General features: G+C 27.6%; 2 protein-coding genes across 3 annotated transcripts in view; both read right to left on the minus strand.

Moving 5' to 3' along the window:
- Positions 1-6,727: 6,727 nt before the first annotated feature.
- Positions 6,728-7,520, minus strand: LOC132946537 (uncharacterized). The gene is made up of 2 exons (XM_061016586.1): positions 7,107-7,520; positions 6,728-7,021 (listed from the first exon to the last, which is right to left on the minus strand). Exons 1-2 carry the CDS (start codon positions 7,518-7,520, stop codon positions 6,728-6,730), a joined length of 708 nt encoding a protein of 235 aa, XP_060872569.1.
- Positions 7,521-12,100: 4,580 nt separating this feature from the next.
- LOC132936760 (uncharacterized) overlaps positions 12,101-21,165 on the minus strand; it is a 34,482-nt gene continuing 25,417 nt past the window's right edge. For both annotated transcript variants that reach the window (XM_061003528.1, XM_061003529.1), the window contains exons 9-10: positions 17,070-17,157; positions 12,101-12,993 (exon numbers count right to left, since the gene is read on the minus strand). In XM_061003528.1, coding sequence (XP_060859511.1) covers positions 12,888-12,993; positions 17,070-17,157 — 194 coding nt within the window. In that variant the 3' untranslated portion in view covers positions 12,101-12,887. The remainder of the gene's footprint in view (positions 12,994-17,069; positions 17,158-21,165) is intronic.

A 21,165-nucleotide genomic window follows, 5' to 3' on the forward strand; every position in this document is an offset into this window, starting at 1 on the left:
TGAGGTTTTTCATTTTTTTTTTCATCAATTTTAATCCATTAATATGTTTTTCTCTTGAAATATGTTGCTGAATTGAAAATTTTTTTTCAGCCGCAACTTTAATGTTACAAATTTTATAGAGTAAAATAGTCCCATCTGTTGTAAATACATTTCTACCAAATTCATTTACGTAGCCACTCAAGCGCGAAGAAGTAGATCTTTTATTTTAGACATTGTACGAACGAACGAATTAACACAACGAAAAACGAAATAAACGCGACCACGGCGTGACACGGCCTAACCTAACCTAACCTAACCGATTATAATAATATTATTTATTATTTGCCTAAAAAAAAATAAACATAAAAAAAATTTTTGGCAAACATAGTTCATTATTTATAGAAGTTTTTCGTAAAATTGTTAACAATTTTATTTATAATTATTAATAATAATTTACCTACTATATACCTACCTGATAAAATATTTATTTTTTTTTAAAACTGTATTGTATGCGTTAAAAAAATATATTTTGGAGATAAAGATGGACCCCGGGACCGTGCCCCCCCCCCCCCCATTAATCCGGACTTGCTAGGTGGTTTTATTAAAGGTTTTTGTATTTCCCCGAACTAGATTTATCTTCGGCGGCAAAGACCTTTTTGTCGGTGACAATAGTTTTATTGGAGATGACCGATTTCTACGAACGACAGTCTGGCCGTTATTTATTATTCTGTAAGATTTTAGTTTATTTATTATAATGGTGTGTGAGCCTATTATTACATCCACCCTGTACTTTTTTGTGTTGTGCCCTCACAACACCGCTCGTAGGCGAGAGTGAGAGAAATACATATATTTGAATATAAGAGAGAGAGAAAAAAATTTGAAACTTCAAAAATTGAAAGTTGAACGTTTATAAGTACGAATATAATTCAAATTGGACATATATTGATATATATTGTGTGTCCGCGGAAACAGGGTACACTTTATCACTGATTACCCTGTAAATATTTTTCAATTCTGTTTGTGGGATATTAAACTAAACTAATGTATCATACATTTCAATGATTTGAAATTTTTTTAACTCATGTATCTTGCGCACACAACTTCATTTTTTTTTAATGGCAACCCTTTTTTTTGAATATTGTTTTTGGACTCCTTGTTTTTTTTAAAGTAGTTTTGATCCACCAACTTGCATTCTAAACCCGAAATTGACAAAATTAGAGCTAGGTATAATTTTAAAAAAAAAATTATTTATTTACTAAATGTGATTTTTTTTAATTTGAATTTCACGTATTTTTTCCTTCTAAACACCATGATATAATTAAATTTGTTATTATTAAGTAATACATTAATTACTTTTTATGAATTACTATTTTATTTTATTATTACACATAATGAAATTACATACATAATTTATTAACAAAAAGTGTATAAAAAAACAAAATCCTAAATTTCTAAATTATTTTTTTCTTAACTAGGTATACTATACATTTTTATTTGCAATTTAATTTACAGAAATTACAAACAAATCATTCGATAAGCTGTTCGAAAGTCGCTCCGTTATGTAGAGTGCATGCCTCAAATCGACGTAAGCATTCACGAGTAGTTGCTGCCAGTATTTGGTTTTCATTTAAGAGGTTACATGCATGTGTGATTTTATTCTTCAAATCTTGATTGTTGATTGGAGGATCAGCATACACAACATTTTAAAAGTGTCCCCACAAAAAAAAAACGGTGTAAGATCAGGTGATCTTGGGGGCCACTCCACTGGTCCGTGTGTTGCAATAAATCTTTCACCAAATATTACTCATAAAAATTCTTGGACAATTCGGGCATTGTGAGCAGGGGCCCCGTCTTACCGATAATATATGTTTCTACGTGTAGCTAATGGTAAATCATCAAGAAGTAATTGCGTAAAAAATCTAAGTATTTTAAATGCTAATAAAAAGAACATCCTAGGTCTTTTAATATTTTTCAAATGTCATTGTAACAATATAGTAGGAGCCTTGTATTAAATTTTCAAGTTTTTTTACCCAACAAATAAAGTTTAATTGGCAATCATAGAAAAAAATACTAATAAAATTGGAAACTGAAAATGTTCCTAAACATTTCAAAACAAATCAAAATATTTTGAACATTTTATCGTGTATAGAAAATGCAAATATAAACAACCAGTGAAAATTTCATGTATATACGTTAATTTGTTTTAGAGTTACACCAAAAACCAAAATCGATTTTATCGAACACAGATTTTGCGTACAAATTTCCGTTTTTCTCGGCGCTTTTGAAAACTATTGAGAAATTTGACCTCCCGAATACACCAACTAGATTCGCTTTCCCATCGAACAAGATACTGTTGAAGATAATCGAAGCCGTTTACTGCCCCAAACCGTGATGACAGACAGGGCCGGATTGGTATATATCGACCTTTAGAGATTTTCACTTCTAAAAGAGGCCCATTTACATATTCAGTGGCCCAAAATTACGTCTATAATTATTACGAGCTTATAGGTGGCCAATCATATTTCAAACATGAATTTATTTTCACTCACACGACCGGCCCAAACTTTAAGCCGCAGTTAACGAGTTGTGTCCCGACCAAAGTTCTCGTACACGAGTTGTGTCCCAATGATAAAGTGAGGTACACGAGTTGTGTCCCGATGATAAAAATGGGGTACACGAGTTGTGTCCCGATAACACGAATTGTATTCCAACTGTTTTATGAAGTTTAAAAATATGCTGTTTCGTTAATTGAAAAAAAAGTTTTTATAAATTTGATTCGAGAAATTTTTCCATTTCAATGTTGTATAAAATATACCAACATATATTTTATAAGATATTTAGGAACTGAATAAAATTCGATTCTGTCGATTATTATTATCGTGTGGAGATAAGGTGTGCATGGAGCTACAACGATTGTCATTGTACATGTACATGTGTGTCTTGATCATCTACTATATTAAGATAACGAACTATATATTATATACACATAACTATACTCGGATATTCCAATATCACACTTGAATTTTCGACGAGATATAATAATAGTAATACAATATTATACGATTAATTTACTAGTCAGTCAAACACCAACCGTCCACTATGGAGCAAATGATAAGTGAGAACAACAAAATGCTTTTGGTAATTGATGGTTACAAGTTTTGTTTTCATAAATTATTAAAGTCCTAATTGCAAAGATGGAGATGTACTAAAACGAAATGTAAGTCTTTTATAAAAATTAATAACGTCAATGAAATAATTGATTGCAAAATTAATCATAATCATAAAAAACTTGAAACATCTGTTCTAAACAGTCAAAAAATTAGTAATGTTTTAAAAATAAAAGCTATAGAAGACGTGTGTGAGAGACCATGTAAGCTAATTCACAATGAGTTACGCAAGGGTGACGTAGAAACACTAACTTCTTATGACATTTCTCGTATTCGTAACAATATGTACCAAGCTCGAACTCATATTTTACCAAACATACCAAAATATATTTTTGATGTACATGAAATAATTTAAAATCTATAAATTATATCAAACCGAGGGGAAAATATGATATTTATTAATGATCGTAAAAATAATATTATTGGATTTTCTTGTTCTACGAATTTAGAATTACTGATTAAATCAGAAATGTGGTTCATTGATGGCACATTTAAGAGTGCCCCAAAATTGTTTTACCAAATGTTCACAATATATAGGTACCATTATTATTTATATTATTGCCAAATAAAAGACAAGAATCATATTTCGTAGCTTTTGAACATATAAACAAATATTTTTTTGATTTAAATGTAATATTAAATGTACAGCGTATCCTTGTGGATTTCAAAATAGCAATACACTCAGCTATCACTGATGTGTGGCCAAAAATAGAAATTAAAGGCTGTCGCTTCCATCTCGGTCAGAGCTGGTGGCGAAAAATTCAAGAACTCGATTTATCTGTAGAATATAAGGATCAATCCTCCGAAATAAGCAAATTTTTAAAGTACGTTTTTGGTTTACCTTTTCTCGACCCAGATGAAGTAGAAAATGCATTTGTTTTTAATCTAATGTCTTGTAGTGTTTCAAATAATTCCGATGTTCTAAAATTTGCAACTTACTTAATGGATAACTATGTCATGAATTATGCTTTATTTCTTCCTCGTGTACGGGCAGAATCATCAAATTCAATGCTACGCACAACTAATAGTTGCGAAGCATTTCATTCAAAGTTTAATTCTATGTTTTATTCAAGCCATCCTAATATATTTCAATTTACTGAAGTCATTAAGAATTTGCAATGTGATGTGTACATTAAAATTAGAAGTTCTGGACAATTATCCAAAGACAACTCGTGAAAAACATTTATTTCTAAGTCAAAAATTAAATGCATATAAAAATGGACAAATTTCACGATTTGAATTTATAAAAACGGTGTCATTTAAATTTTAGCCTAGTGTGTAATTTTATAAAAACTATTAATGTAGTTATTTTTGCTTTTTATTTATATTTTATTTATTAGACGATACAACATAAATTATTGTTGTATTAAAATTTTTACTATAATAATATGACGGTTTTTATACTCATTTTTCGTGTTAAATATAATATTATATAAGATATAGGTACCTAACTTACCTACTTTTAATATTTTAATAAAAAAATTACTCAAAGTGAATTTATAAAAATTGTTTTATTTAAGTGTTTGCCTTATATGAAATATTATTAAAATTATTTGTGTAGTTATTTTTGCTTTTTATTAGTTTTACCAAACTTGTGTGTAATCCGAAAAAAACTGGGGGACACAATTCGTGTAACCCGAAAAAAACATAGGGACGCAATTCAGTATTTGGGACACAACTCGTTTACAGCCCTTTAAGTGGCCCACCGAGAATTTCTCGGTAGCTTGCCTAACCAATTCGGCCCTGATGACAGACACAAAAATTTTTTAAAAAAACACTTCATTGTAAATTTGGTACATTCATCGCTCCGCTCAGAATCAAAAATTGAAAACTTAAAATGTCCGTAAACAGCTCATAACGAGTCCAAATATTTTAAAAATCTTATGCTATATAGTAAATAAAAATATAAACATTCATGTAAATTTTCATGTATTTACAGTTATTCGTTTTTGAATTGCAACAAAATAAGAAAATCGCTACATGAGAAATCGAGTGAATATCCAATGTTGTAAAATTATGAACTTCCAACACTCATAAAACTTTAATTTGACATTCTTGTACACATTTTATTTTTAATAAATGTAGACAAACTTATGAGGAATCTTGCATTACATTTTCAAACCTTAGATTTAAATAAAAACAATTTATGAATTTCTAACTCAAAATAATTTGCATAATTTCGTCATTTTTAGGTATTTTGTCATCTTTCCGCTCAGAAGCTAATATTAAAAAAAATTAATAACACTAAATTAATTTTTACTTCTTGTTAACATTAATTAATTTATATAGGTATGTGATTTAATGTCTAAAATATTTTGACTCACGTTGAGTAATTTTTAAATGTCAATAAAAAATTTTTCACTAGATTAAAAACTTGAAAATGTAATAGGTACAAGGTTCTCGTGAGTTTTTGTAAGCTTAAATTAAAAATAAAATTGAGCGTAAATCCACAATATTTTTTTATCAGCACCTGAAGTTTTTTTTGACATTTGCAAATTATTTTGAGTTGGAATTTCATAAAAATTGTCCGTTTTATATTTAAGATTTTAAAATTAAATACAAAATTCATAAAAAAGAAAATGTTTACCGGATATAAAATTACATTTTTATAAGCGTCGGAAGTTCAAATTTTTACAACATTGGATATATGCACTCCATTTCTCATGGAGCTTCTAATTTTTTTAATTGAAAAACGAATAACAATGGATATTTTATTTATGAATTACTTTATTATAGTCTACATAATAACTAACAATAGTGATTGTTGATAACATTTTCAAAATATTTTGACTTGTTTTGAGTTTTTTATGGGCGTTTTAAATTTATGAGTTTTTTTTTTTTATTATAGTGTCAATAAAATGTTATTCATTGGGTCAAAATGCTTGAAAATGTAATACAAGGCTCCTCGTAAATTGTTATAATATCAGTTAAAAATATTAAAATACATAGGCAATATATTTTTTATAAGCATTTAAAGTTTAAATTTTGATAACATTTTCAATTTTTATAGCTAAGAATTAAAAAATTAAAACAAGATTCCACGTAAGTATTTAAAATGTTTATTGATATGTTAATGTTATCATTGAATAATATAAACAATAATATTTATTATAACCAATGGTATTATGGTAATACATTCGAAATATTGGTGAATATAAAAAAAAATACATAATAGCATTGATTAATTAATATAATCAATGATAATATGTATGTCTATATTGATATTTTTACAAACTAAATGTAAATCGTAAGTTATTGTACGTAAAATATTGTTAACTCGAATACTTAAAATGTTTGTACAACAATTAAAGGTAGGGTATAAACTAGATTTTCTAGCCAACATAATATTGTTAATTGTTATATATGTTACCGGCAAAGTGTTGAATATAGGCATTCTATAAATTTCCTAGGCATTCTATATAATTCCTTGAACTATTTGGCAATGTATTAAATTTGAATGTTAATTTATATTATGCCTAGGAAATCTATAGATTTACCAGGAATTTTATAGAATGCCAAAATAACTATGTTAGGTAATGTATTAAATCAAAATATGTTTATTATTATTTATTGGTTATTATTCATTTATTACAGCATACAGATGATGAATGGCATTTCGAACTGCATAAAATATTATTCTTTACGCACAAACATTTTTTGGATTGACACTTTGTCTTGCATGTGCATTTTATAAAACCTTGTCCAGTTCCTGTAGATTGTTGAGTTGCAATTGTGCGTAAAGCAAATGTATTTTCTCTTGGAACTTGGTCAATTGTTATTAAATTTTTTTGGCATATTGAAAATTGAGACCTTGAATATAAAGATTTTAAAAGCCCTTCCTTAGTCCCTAATCTATAATACCCATCAACTGTTACCTGCAAAAATATTTTTATGATCTTAAAATAATAAAATATAAACGGTTGAATTACTATATTATAATATGTATTATTTTATGTTTACCTCTATAACAACAGCTAAAATATTTCGAGCATCTCCGCGACCTTTGTCCACATCGGGAACTGGAACTCTAACTGTAGCACCTACTTCAGCCGGTTTAAGTTTTTTATCTGACCATGTTTTCATTTTAACTGCCTGATTTTCAAGATTTTCTTTAGCCTTTCTTCGATTATCCATGGCATTCGCGTTATTTGATTGAATTGTAGGAATTGTATCTTGAATTGAATTTTCTTGGATATTTTCATAATGATTGCTATTATCGGGAAGTATTGGATCATCATATTGAAGTTCATTTTTTTCAAATATTTCTAGTAATTGTTCTTCATTTTCTAAATTGTCGACTACTTCTTTCGGTAAATTTGATGTACTAAGCCCAACCTTGACTTTACAACCAAATAGTGCCTCATATGGTGACATCTTAATCCCAGAATGTAATGCCCTATTTTTCATTAATTGAATGAATCTTAATCCTTGACTCCAATGAGAATTTTTTTATGTTTGCATCCATGTTGTAAGCATATTCTCGACGTCTTGATTCGCTCTTTCAACACTCCCCTGACTTAGGCTGTGCCTTGGCTTACCGTGAACAATTTTAAGTTCAGGCCACATGTCTTTTAAGTTAGAAACTATGTTATTTGAGAATTCACGTCCGTTATCAGATTGTAGGATTGATGGAGCTCCTATTAGCGTAAAAATATCTATGAGGTTGAATGCTACTTCCTCTGCTCGTTTATATTCAAGTGGCTTAAGAATTATAAATTTGGTAAGGTGGTCTTGGTATACTAATATAAATTTATATTTTCCATCTGGGTGTGACTGAAAATCAATGAGGTCAACCTGACATCAAGAATTGAATTCTGGTGAAATAATAGGCTTAACCACTACTCCTTTTTTAACGCCTTTTTGTTTCTGTTGACATGGTTCACATAACTGTAAAAAAACCTCTACATCACACCGAGTAATATTTTTATATTTTCTTGAAAGTTCAGAAATCATCCTGTCACGACCACCATGACCAATTGATTCGTGTGTAGTTTTTAGAATTTCATAAAGTTCCTCTTCATTAACATAAAATAATATTTTGCCATCAGCATTTACAGGAAAAATTAATTTTTTTATTTGTTGTACAACCAGAATGTCGTATCTAGAAAAAACCCAAAATTACATATAATATTATTAGAAAAATATTTTAACTGAAAATAATACATTAGAAAATATCTTTCCGGAATTGAAATTGAAATTGTTTTTATTGTTAATTAAAATGCGTGGGCACAACATATAATTAAGGGACGACAATTGAAAAAAAGTTGTTCTAAATACCTACAGTTATATAGTTCTATTTTGTGTGTGATATAATTGTATATAGTTACTTGCAGAGTTGGGCATCATTCGAATGAAATTTTATTTAGATGATTATTTAGATTATATTTTATTCGAATAAATTATTATTCGAATGATTTTTTCATGATTATTTGAATAAAAATGTATTCGAATAATTTTCAAACGTTATTATTCGAATAAAAATTATTCGGATAATTTCCAAACGTTATCATTCGAGTAATTTTCGTTAATTTTGTTTGGGTACCTAACCAAAGGGTTGGTAATAAACAGGCAAATAGTTGGCATTGTATTTTAAATTACATGATGATGATTGTAAATGTTAATAATTTTTTATTCGAATACATATTTATTCGAATAGTTATCTAGATAAAATTTTGCTCAACTCTGGTTACTTGGTACCTAACCTTTTTTTGTACCATCATAATTATATTTATCAACTCATAATATTACAATTACCCCTTAAATAAAATTATGTTATATTATTTCAACAAATTGAATACCCGTTTATTTCAACAAGTCAAATTTTTACAACGAGTAAATTATTTACTTTTCATATTTTGTACCTAATTAATATTAATATTTTAAAAATATAGAAAAAAAGTATAAAATAAATTAAATACCTTTGAAGCATCCAGTAATCACGTGATGTTTTCTTTTTCTTTTTACCATCTTTAAGCAGCAGTAACTCGTCTAATATTTGTTGATATTTTTCATTCGATAAATAAACTGTATTTTTTGAATTTTTCCAACATTTACTTAATTCGGTATAGAAACGTTCAGACATTTTTATAATATAGGTTTCTCTACACGACAACACGACAAACACTCTAAGAGTGAGAAAAAATTATATTTTAAAGACGTATTTTGAATTTTCCCGTATACACGAACAACATAATAATAGCATTACTTAATAATGACGATAATGCATCGCACACGTCGTGTTGTACCTATATATGCGATAAGATAGTCGTCAAGATAAGCATTAATCATTGATTTCAAAGGTTAGGTGAAGTTTTATATTGATTGTATACTTTTCCTGCTTTAGGTTAGGTAATCTATAGAATACCTAGTTATTGTATGTATTTTATACTTTTACTGCTCATTTTTGGCATTCTATAGAATACCTAGGATTTCTATATAATACCGGATTCAACACTTTACCGGTAACATATACAAATAAGTATACTATTGGGCAGACAGTGGCTTTAATTAAAAAATGGTTAGTGTATAAGAGCGCTGAGCGAATATATAAAATATTATGGCGGCAATGCATTTACGTGTATGAATTTTATTTCGAAGGGATAAGTCACGGACGAACGTTCATAAGATAATAAACAACGCTCCCGAACTCGACAACTCGTCGGTCGGTACCACGGTTATCTACTCAGGTTGGGAATCGGCGAATAATTCTCAATAGCGAGTTTTGACCCGCGTGGCGTGCATGCAAACTAACAGCACTGCCTGTCACGGGACCATTGGTTAATGAATAAGTGATTACAAACACTTGTTTATATAATGATTTTGACGTATTTTTTCGTATTAGTAACATTGTTTTCATGTATTAATTACTATTAAATATTGTTGAGCCTTTGTATATTAGTTGTATATTAGTGTATGGGTAGTTATTTTATTTAATTTTAAAAGCTAAGTCGTTTCATTATTAAGTAAACATAAAAAATTAGCTATTTAGTATTTTAATCAGTAAGCAAAACGATACTATATAACCATGTTCAATTCCCAGTAGCGTGCCCAGAAATTTAAAATGGGAGGGGGGACAACATTTTTTTTTTTAAATAAACGAAAAAAGGCTACAAGTGGGTGACTGTAAATTTGAATTCAATTATATATATATCATGTGTGCAAAAAACGGTTCTGAGCAGAGACGGTTTGACAGCCTAGGATATTTTATATTATACTTATATTGTTATTATTAATATAATAATATATATACATTTTTAACTACAAAATAATTTGCACATTTTCGTGATTTTTACGTAATTTGTCAAAATTCGAACTAAATGCTTATAAAAAAAAATTGTGACTATATTTTTAATATTTTTCCACTACCATTGTGAGAATATATTAAGCGCCTCGTATTAAATTTCAAGCTTGTTGACTCAACGATTAAAATTAATAATTTAGAAAAATTAATGACTCTTAACAGCTGTAATAACTAATAAGTGGTTTTTTGTAGGTCGGTAAAAAAAATTACTACGGGTGGGAGGGGGGGTATAACCCCTATCCTCCTCCCACCCTGAGCACGCCACTGTGACAATTCCTGATTTTTATACTTATTAATTAAGAGGGTGTCATCACACTGTTTGTTTTCTCAGTTTGGCTTATGCGCAACATATAGACAAAACACATTTACGCAAAATCGTTTTTTTTTTCGAATAATTTTCGTGTAAAATAACCTATTACAAAAACGATAGAGAAAAATATTTTTGAGGGTATGATACATCGATTTGTCTAAATATTTTTAACATCTTTAAATAACAAATTTTTATTTTATTTGATAGTCAAATACCAAGTCAAATGATAAAAAAAATTAAACTGATATTATGTCATACCTTCAAAAATATTATTCTCTATAATTTTTGTATTTAATAATAGGAAAATTAAATTTTAGAAACAGTGTGATGAAATTATAATATTATAGTTTAATTTATGTATTTTATTTCTGGGAACTAATTATCATTGATTTGTCGATTAATTAAATTATTAAAATAAAGGTACTGACATTTTCTAATTAAGTAATTTAATGTACCTATTTTGTTTGTATTTTGATCATCAATCTTTATTTAGAAAAAAAAATCAAAATCAATTAATAGTAAAATAAATACTATAATATTGTAATTTGTAATGTTCTTTATACTTAATATCAATTAATAGTAAAATAAATACTATAATATTGTAATTTGTAATGTTCTTTATACCTTATCACCACCGTTATAAATAACTGCATAAAACAAAATTTCTAGTGGGCGATTGTCCCACTAACTCTTCCACAATTTTATTACGCCATAACCTTGTTTACAATTAATATTTAAATTTTTACATGACGAAAAAGTTTTACATTTTGTAAATTCCCGTCCATAACGATATAATATAATTATTATTATGGTCCCGTGACTACTAGCGCTTTAGTTCATCAAAACACAGTTTTGGGGCCACAATTCTTATCTCGTCTTCCAACCTAAGTAGATAACCGTGGTCGGTACACAGCTATGAGTAGTGGGCGCGGCTTAAACGTCGCGTGCTTGTGGATCGCGAAAACACCTAACAGTGCATGTCTTGGCTATTGCTCGGTTTCGTTTGCCCGTGTGGCGTCCTCTTAATGAAAAAAGTTACAATAAAAAATTAGTTGGTAATTTAAATAATTTTTAAAAAATTAGTTTATCTTAAATACCTAGATGATTAGGTGCATTATCATTTCTAAAATGATTGATTTCTTACGACAAAACACAGAGAATAGAGATGTTTACCAATATTTTGATTTTTTTATAGATACTTAACATGTACAAATAAATGAATTACAAACAACAAAATATTTTATGATACATAATAAATTTTATTGATATTACATGAAACTATCAATTAATATTAATATATTGAATACACAGGTAATTTAAAACAAGTAAATTCTAATCTCTGAGGTTAAAATTAAAAAGGTTGTAATTTATATGTATAAAATAATGTTTTATAACTTATAACTTATACATTATTTTATAAATTATAAGTAATACAAAATGTTAAATTGTTTTGAACAAATAATAATATGCTGAATTTTGTAGAGAATATGAATGAAAATTAGTTAAATTAAATTATTGGTATCTATTTCTTAAACAGTTTATGTTGAAAATAACTTTTAAAACTAAAAACTTACAAATTGACTTAAAAACGTATATTTAAATATAATTTGTAACTAACAGTACTCTTAACTCGAAATTATAATTAAGAATACTCACACAAAAATATTGTTTATTATTTCATTTACCCCTAACCTAACCGGGGTCAGTAAAACTTCCTCTCTCATAAGAGACCATTGAAAATATCACTGCTATAGCAGTAATGACACTTTTTGGACGGTTTTTATATTACAGCTATAGCAGTAATATTTAAAAACGACCCCTGACATCAACATTTAATATTACTGCTATAGCAGTAATATCGGCAACTGTCCATCAACGTGTTAAATACTTATTGTTGTTTATTTTATGTTTTTTATTAAGAAAAATAAATTTAAGAATATTTTTGAAATAAGGGAATTATGTTGTACATATACATTGCCTAATTGTAAATGGAATGCCTTAATAATATCAATTTAAAAAAAATATTAAATAATAAATGTAATAGTAATAATATACAAAATTGTACTTGTAAAATAATATAAGAGTAATATTAATGTTTGATTTTTAAAATTAAATTGATACTGATCAACATCTATGTCTGATTTTCCATGGGCCCGTAAGTCAATTGGTGGTACTCAGGCATTATAAGCACATAATCATTTTCAATGTCAACACGTAAGTTTTTCTCAACCAAATAACTGAAACAGAAGATTTTTTGGTTAAAAAGTTATTATTAGATATCTCAACTGGATTAATGTATGCATTTTCTTTATACAAAAAATGTTGTAGTAAAAATTTTTATTTTTTTTAAAGAACACGAAAAAACATGGACCTAAATCTGAACCGGTTTATAATATACGTCATATTGTATAATATATGTTACCGTCATTGTCACTAATTCCGGTAAAGCGATGTCAGTAATGTCAGTGTGCACACCAATCATTATGAGCAATCGGCATATATTTCTGTAAATGACTGATAAGTTTAGTCAATGTCATTTACCGGTATTTTCCAAGATAGTTATAAATTAGTTATCTCGATTTATCACATTCCCTTTCTGACAAAATAATAGTACATACTTTCAGTCATCGTGAAGTGTGTGACTTTTTATAATTTTTGATAATGGAGTTAGCCAATATAAGTGAACAACTTAATAAATCAATTGATTTATTATTGCTTAAAAATGTGGCAATAAATCATTTTTTGTGTCGAGGAATATAACAGACAGCTGGAAGATGTAAAACATTACAAAACTCCTTTTAATACACTGGGTTTAAAGAAAATTCCTAAAGATTATAAGAATGTTCGTAAGTACAATATAATAAAAATAATAAGTGGGAAAGATAATCTTATTAAATATAAATGATTAATACATATATTACATAAAGCATTTAATTCAAGTGCGGAGATGGATCTCATAGACATACATAGACATCACAACATTTTAATGATTTTCGTTACATTATGAATTATCAGGATCATTTTGTTTGTGATTCTAAGACCTTTAAAAACTAAACGTGCAAATTGAGATGTTGAAGATATGCTGGATACTTGGATGGCGGAAAATAACTCAACTGATTGGCCAACAGCATTGAACTTTATTCAGTTTCAAAAAAACCGTGTGTTCTACTCAAGTACCTAATTAGAGCAAAAATAATATATGTATGCAGAATTTAATTTAACGTAATTTAAATAAAATCATTCGATTTATTTTAAGGTATAGGAAAATCACTATATGAAGTGAGTGAGATTAGGAGTTGCATCAGTTGGTTTTCCGTCAGATTCAATCACCAAATTTAATACTGAAGAAGATATCAAAACTATTATAAACAGCCGATTAGAAAAGTCTCCTGATGATGACATAGACCTAGGTATATTATTTATTAATAGTATTACTAAACATTGCAAAATGCATTTTTTACCATTAACGTATAAATATATATAATTATATATATATATATATCTATAACCTAAATGTATATTTCCCGAAAAATTTAAACTATAATTTAAACCATAATCAAACATTCAAACCTCTGTTCAAAAATTACAACCGTTCAAGCATAAATAACTACAGATCAATCTCTATGATAAAAAATTTTGCAAAAATACTCGAAAAAATAATAAAAAGTTGATTAATACAATATTTATAAAACAACAAACTAGTTTGGTTTCAAATCTAATCTAGGTAGGTACTGAAAATGCGCTAAACAGTGCTACAAAATATATATATGATGCTCTTGACAATAGTTGGAAGTCTATGGGAGTTTCTCTGGATTTGAGCAAAGCTTTTGACACAGTAAATCATGCTGAACTCGTAAATATAATGCCTAAATTTGGTTTAAAAATCTCAAGTTAAGAATTGTTCAAAAGTTATCTAGTAGGTAGAAAATAAAAAGTTAAAATTAATAGTATTACAAGCGAAGACATTTTAATAACTTGTAGAGTACCCCAAGGTAGTGTATTAGGACCCATTCTGTTCATTCTTTACATTAATAGTTTATGTGATTTATCAATAGATGGACATATTGTAACATATGCAGATGACACTTGTCTTCTTTTTTCTGATGTGACAAAGTTAAAATTAAAGCTACACATGAATGAAAAAAAAATTTCTTAAATTATAGAAAGCTTCCTATTAATTACGAAAAACCCAATTTCATTCATTTCTCAATTAACAAAGATGAACATAACTTCGATTTTTTAAAACTACAAAATTGTGGAAATGGTATAATCTGTCATGACATTATATGTAAAGATGTAGATAGAGTTTCTAGCATAGATAATATAAGAATGGATAGGAGTATAGGACATGTCTATACCAGTTTTATATGGGGCAGTGTGTTTAGACGATATGGGGCTTTTATTAAGGTTATGTCTAAAAACTGTTTACAATAATTGTCAATTTCAAATTTGTATTTTGATTGTTGTGCCTGAAAATGGAAATTGGAATACTCAAATTACTCTAAACTTTGAGTACATAATTAACTGTAAATAGAATATAGAATAATATAGATCGTTAATTATTATTTATTACTAATTAATCATTAATGTAATTTATTATCATTTATCAATTATCATATCAATATTTGCCCCATATAACATTAAAAACGTATCACTACATTTTCTAGTAATTAGTTCTTATGTTCTATCCATTCTTATATTATCTATAGTTTCTAGTATTCGATATTTAGGTTTGGCTACAGATAGAAATTTAAGATAGAACCTACATGTCAATAACATTGTATCACAATTGCGCACAGTAACCTATTGATTTTTATAAATGAACAGCCTTTTTACCAGTAAAAACTTTACGTACTATTTATTACTTTTTATATCAAGCGATTGCAACACAGAAAAATCAATAGGGTTTGTCTAAGTAAACAAAACTTTGTAGGTTCAATGTCTACAAATTTTAAAATATTAAATGTATTACCATTTGAAAGTCTGTATAAAAAAATAATAGATATTATGTTCTTAATAAAAATTTTAATTCACGGGTGGAGGTGGAAAAAATATGTAATAAAAGGAAATCAGAGTATATGATGTAAAGTTTAAAATTCACTAAAAATGCATTTGGTCAAAAAATTTTGGTCTTTCTCGAGTCAACTTTTTTTTAGTTCTATGCCAATTTATTTAACTCCAGAAAATTAGAAAAATATAATTTAAGTAAAATTGTTTTAAATTGGTTAATAGGTTTTCTAGAATAGTTTGTTTGTTTATTTTTGGTTTTTTATTTTTTAGTTATATAGATTGAAATGAAATGTATGTATCATAATTGCAGTTCAACAATGTATATATAATATTAATTAATGTATAAATATTCTATATTTATTATTGTATCGTTTTGTCTTATAGCAACTTTCTACCAACAACACAAGCCAAGCTTAAAGTTGATAGATAGTATTTATTGTAAATTTTCAATTATTTATAATAAATGTTTCTTAAATAAAAAAAAACATTGAAAAATTGGTAGTAATTATTTAATGTTTTAATATTACTTAGTGCTCATGAGGAATCATCGAAATGTTTAGAAAAACTGGTTAAAAAAATTATAAAACATCAAACAGGGAACTAAAATGTATAAATGTGGGAACTATTGTTCGAATGCCAATCCCTGATGTCGATAATACTCAATTTATTGGCTATTGTCACAGATGCTCAAGACTGCTTGTACAAATTATGTAAGTGATTAAATTTAAAAATGAGAAAATTATAAAAAATATAAATTTTTTTTATTTATACAATTTTAAGCACAGTTTTCTTAAAGCACAGATACACAAACAGAAATAGTTCCATGTGACGAAAACTTTCTTGATTTGAAAAGAACAACAAATATTCAGTGAAATAAAAGGATATTAATCTCTGTGAGGCTGCCGGGCATGACAGTATTGCTGGGAGTCAGGGATATCAAAGGTGCTTTGTAAAACAAATTGTCAAAATAATTTATGTGCTTGTCGATCAGCTAGAAAATTATGTAATTCAGAGTGCCATAGTAATTTATTTTGTGAAAATAAATAAAATATAATTGTATGATAATAATACATAATTTTGTCGATTTAAGTTATATTTTAATAAATAAATGAAATATTACCCACATTGACTATTAAATCTAGGCATTTTATATATTGCATAGCCATTATCAGCATTGCCTTACCTAATTAGCCACTGTTAATATTGACTAGTCATTATTGATAATGGCTGACATCAAACACTGACAATAAAATATATATTCAATTATGCCACATAAATTACAAATTACAAATCAAATACTTACTCCATTAGTCCATTCATGAATGCAGTAACACGTACGTTAAATTCAGTATAATTAGGTTTCATTCTTTGGTACAACCTTGGGAGGCATGCTGAAAATAATTAATATAAAATTACAAATTATATGATTAACACGATAAACTTCATTTAAAGATAAGTATTTACAATTTTTGACAAGAAATTGACTTGCAAACAACTTTTCACTTTTTGGAAATTAAACTCATAAACAAAAAAAATAGATTTTTAAACTTTGAATATCAAAAATTGTATATGATTATAACATCGAACTAAAAAAAATTTAAAAATGGAAGATAGTAGATTTCAAGTTAACTTTGTGAAGAACATTTTCTTAGAAGTCTTATCAGTCTGTACAATTGGCATAAGGATCATTAATTTTCATAAAATAAGAAAATATATCTTAGATAAAGTCCCCTTCACATTATAGACTGATATAGACAAATGAGATGAACCAATTAATTAAATGATCATATCCATCTATATATATAAAAATGGTGTCAAAAATGTATCTTAATTCCTCAATTGAGAACAACTGGGCTGATTTGGCTGATCCTTTTATCTTTGTGTTCGTAATTGTCAGGAAAAGGTTCTTATGAAAGAAAATTTTAGTAAAATCCACCAGGAAAGTAGGAAAACTGGATTTCAAAAATACAACAGTAAAATCATCTGTCCAGAAAAAATAAACTAAATAATAAAAATGTAGTTTATTAGTTGCTATTAGTTAATTAGACATGTTAGTTGATTTGTAATATTATATTTTGTACATATATATATATAAATGAATGTTTGTGTGTAGATTAGACCTCTTTTTTTTATTCATCGGATTTTAGTACGATTAGGTTATGTTAGGATTTTGTATTAATTAAATAGATAGAATTAAATAAAATAACAAACTTGGTATAACTTTGATACTCTAGAGTTAAATCATACACTTACGTACAAACAGCACAGGGCCCGCGATCTACCGCAGGTAGATTTCCTACCTGATAATATACTGCTGCGAATCCGGCAACGATGTGCACGGGATCAGCTAGTATTATATATTATATTAATTATATTCATAAAAAAAAATAAAATTATTGATTCCAGTTTTTCACAAGTTTTTACTTTTTATTATCAACCCCCTTCCCTCCCAACATCACACCAATAAGCCTAAAATAACATCTGAAAAGTGTATTAGTTGTATTAAAATATGTGTTAAGTGAGTTCCATAATTAATTAAGTATACCTAATAGGATAAAATTATAAAAGCGATTTTAAATAATTCTATGTTATAACTTAAAATTTATAAATTATAATATGATATTTAATCAAATTTAAGTTTAACCATAAAGTTTATCGTCAGCAGCCACGACGATAGGAGGTTTCTCGCTCCGCGTCGCTCGCTTATCTACATACTTTGTACTTAATACTGTCATACGTGTTTTCGTTTTATGCCTGCTACTATTATTAATAACGCTTAATAGTCATTTACCTAGTGATTACGTTTTATTTCGAATTTGCTGTAAAATGTTATGTAATATATGTAATGACGATGTTTTTGATGAAGATGAAATAAAATGCTCAACCTGTAATGGCTTTCACCATTTTGGTTGTGTTGCGCTAAGGGAAACGGCTTTTAGAAAAATGTCTAAAAGTGCAAAACAAAATTGGTGCTGTATCAAATGTAAAAACGTCGTTAATGATTCTATTTCAAAAACGCCTATAATCACTCATGCGGATATTAAAGAGGATCAAGTGCTAACAAATGAATCTTTCAGAAATCTCATTGACTCGGTCAATTTTATGAGCGATAAGTTCGATACATTCGGTAGTCAAATACAAGAACTTGTGAAATCAGTTAACACTATGAGGGAAGAAAATAGAATATTAAAGGAGCAAAATAATAATCTGCGTAATGATCTTAATTTTTTGCAAAAAAAGAATGAATAATTTAGAACAAAAAGCTCTCGATAACTTTGTGGAAATTATTGGTGTTCCTGAAATAAATAATGAAAATTGCAAGAAAACAGTGGAAAAAACTGCTACATCTCTAAAATTGGAAATCGAAGTTGTAAATGCGTTTCGTGTTCACTCAAAACTCAATACACGGCCAAGTAAAATCGTTTCGGAGTTAACTATGAAACAAAACAAAAGAGAAATGATTGACCTATCCAGGAAAACCAAGCTAACAGGTAGTAATGTTGATGCTGAGTGGAAAAATAATGCTATTTATGTAAATGATAACTCAGTTTAACAGAAATTTATTCTTTAAAACTAAAACATTTGCTCGTGAATCGGGATATAGATATGTTTGGTTTAAAGATACAAAGCTATTTATAAAAAAAAATAATAACTCGAAAGCATTTCTAGTAGACAGTGAACTGTCTCTAACAAAATTAACTTAATTTGCTCTACCTAATATACACGCACTCAAAAAAAAAAAAATAAAAAAAATAATTTGTAATGGAAAATTTATGTAAGGGATACTTGAATTATAAAACGAATTATTACGAATCATATAATGAATATGTATGTTTAAATAATATCAACAGCAACTACCTTAATATAATATGTTGTAATATAAGAAGTGTTAATGCTCACTTTGATGAGCTCCTTTTGTTTTTGGGAAATGATAAAAATTTTAATGATATTGATATAATTATTCTTACTGAAACCTGGCATAATGTATTATCTTGTAACTATGCAATAGATGGCTATAGCTTGTTCTTTTCATCCATAAAGAGAAATCAAAATGATGGTGTAATGGTTTTTGTCAAACATTACCCGAGCTTAGAATTTTTCGAATATAATTTCGTTGACTCAAATATAGTTAAATTAGACTTTCCCAATACAGTTGTTCCAATTAACTTACTGTGTGTATATAGGTCACTCAATACTGATAATGATATCTTTATCGAAACATTAAGTGACCTCATTAAAGAAAATAATTATAGTAACACGATAACCGTTATTGCAGGAGAATATCAATATTGTTGGTGTTCAAGAAAAAAAAAATAATAAATATCTAAATCTACTCTCTGAATGTGGTTTCATATCTTTCATAAATGTTTATACTAGATTACCTGCGGGTTTTAATCATTCGTGTCTAGACCACATATTTATTAATTGTAACGAAAACCAAATGAGTAGTACTAATTCGGGTGTGATACTATCAGATATTACAGATCACTGTACAATATATGTGTTTCTATACCAAACAATGCCAAAGTAGATAATAAGGACAAAAGGTTTAACATTATTGATTATAATAGAATTGTATCTAATTTACTTAATGAAAAATGGCATGAAGTGTATAATGAATTCAGCGATGTCAATAAATGCTATAATGCCTTTGAAAATATAATTCAAAATGCAATCACTAAATCAACAACTACTGCATTAATGAATGCTAAGAATAAGCGACTAAAGTATTGGATGACAAAAGGTTTGTTAATCTCGGCCCGACACAAACAGTCTCTCTCAATGAAGTGTAAAAAACACCCTAATAATATACAGTTAAACTTACATTATAAGAAATTCAAAAATAATTTCACAAAAACTATAAGACTAGCAAAAGAGACATTTTACCAAACAAAATTTAAAAATGTTAACTCGAACGCTAAATTAACCTGGAAACTAATAAATGAAATTACCGGATCTAAATGTATAAGTGATAATGAAATTATCAAAATAAAACTTAATGAACATGAAATACATACTAAAAATGATCCCATAACCAATATGTTTAATAATTTTTTCATTAATATTGCAAAAAATATAACAAATAAATCACCTACTACAAAAAAATACCACGAACTTAAAAATATTTCTTTTAATGAAATTTTTTCAAATACAATTGAATCTTCAGATATACTTATTATTATAAATAGTCTTAAAGATGACACGCAGCGGGTTTGGATGGAGTGACCGTGAAAATCCTAAAACACATAATCAAATACATGGTGGATCCCCTTGCTTTCATATATAATTTAAGTCTAAAGCGATGTATTTTCCCGGATAAACTAAAAATAGCGGATATTAAATCTATATTTAAGAGTGGGGATAAAACAAATATGAACAACTACAGGCCAATATCCATG

Source organism: Metopolophium dirhodum, chromosome 1, assembly GCF_019925205.1.
Source record: "Metopolophium dirhodum isolate CAU chromosome 1, ASM1992520v1, whole genome shotgun sequence".
NCBI lineage: Eukaryota > Metazoa > Arthropoda > Insecta > Hemiptera > Aphididae > Metopolophium > Metopolophium dirhodum.

Coding starts and splice junctions, on each gene's coding strand:
- LOC132946537 (XM_061016586.1), bottom strand. CDS start 7,520: ATGTCACCATATGAGGCACTATTTGGTTGTAAAGTCAAGGTTGGGCTT. Junction 7,022..7,106: donor TTTTAGCTGTTGTTATAGAG/GTAAACATAAAA, acceptor ATATTTTTGCAG/GTAACAGTTGATGGGTATTA.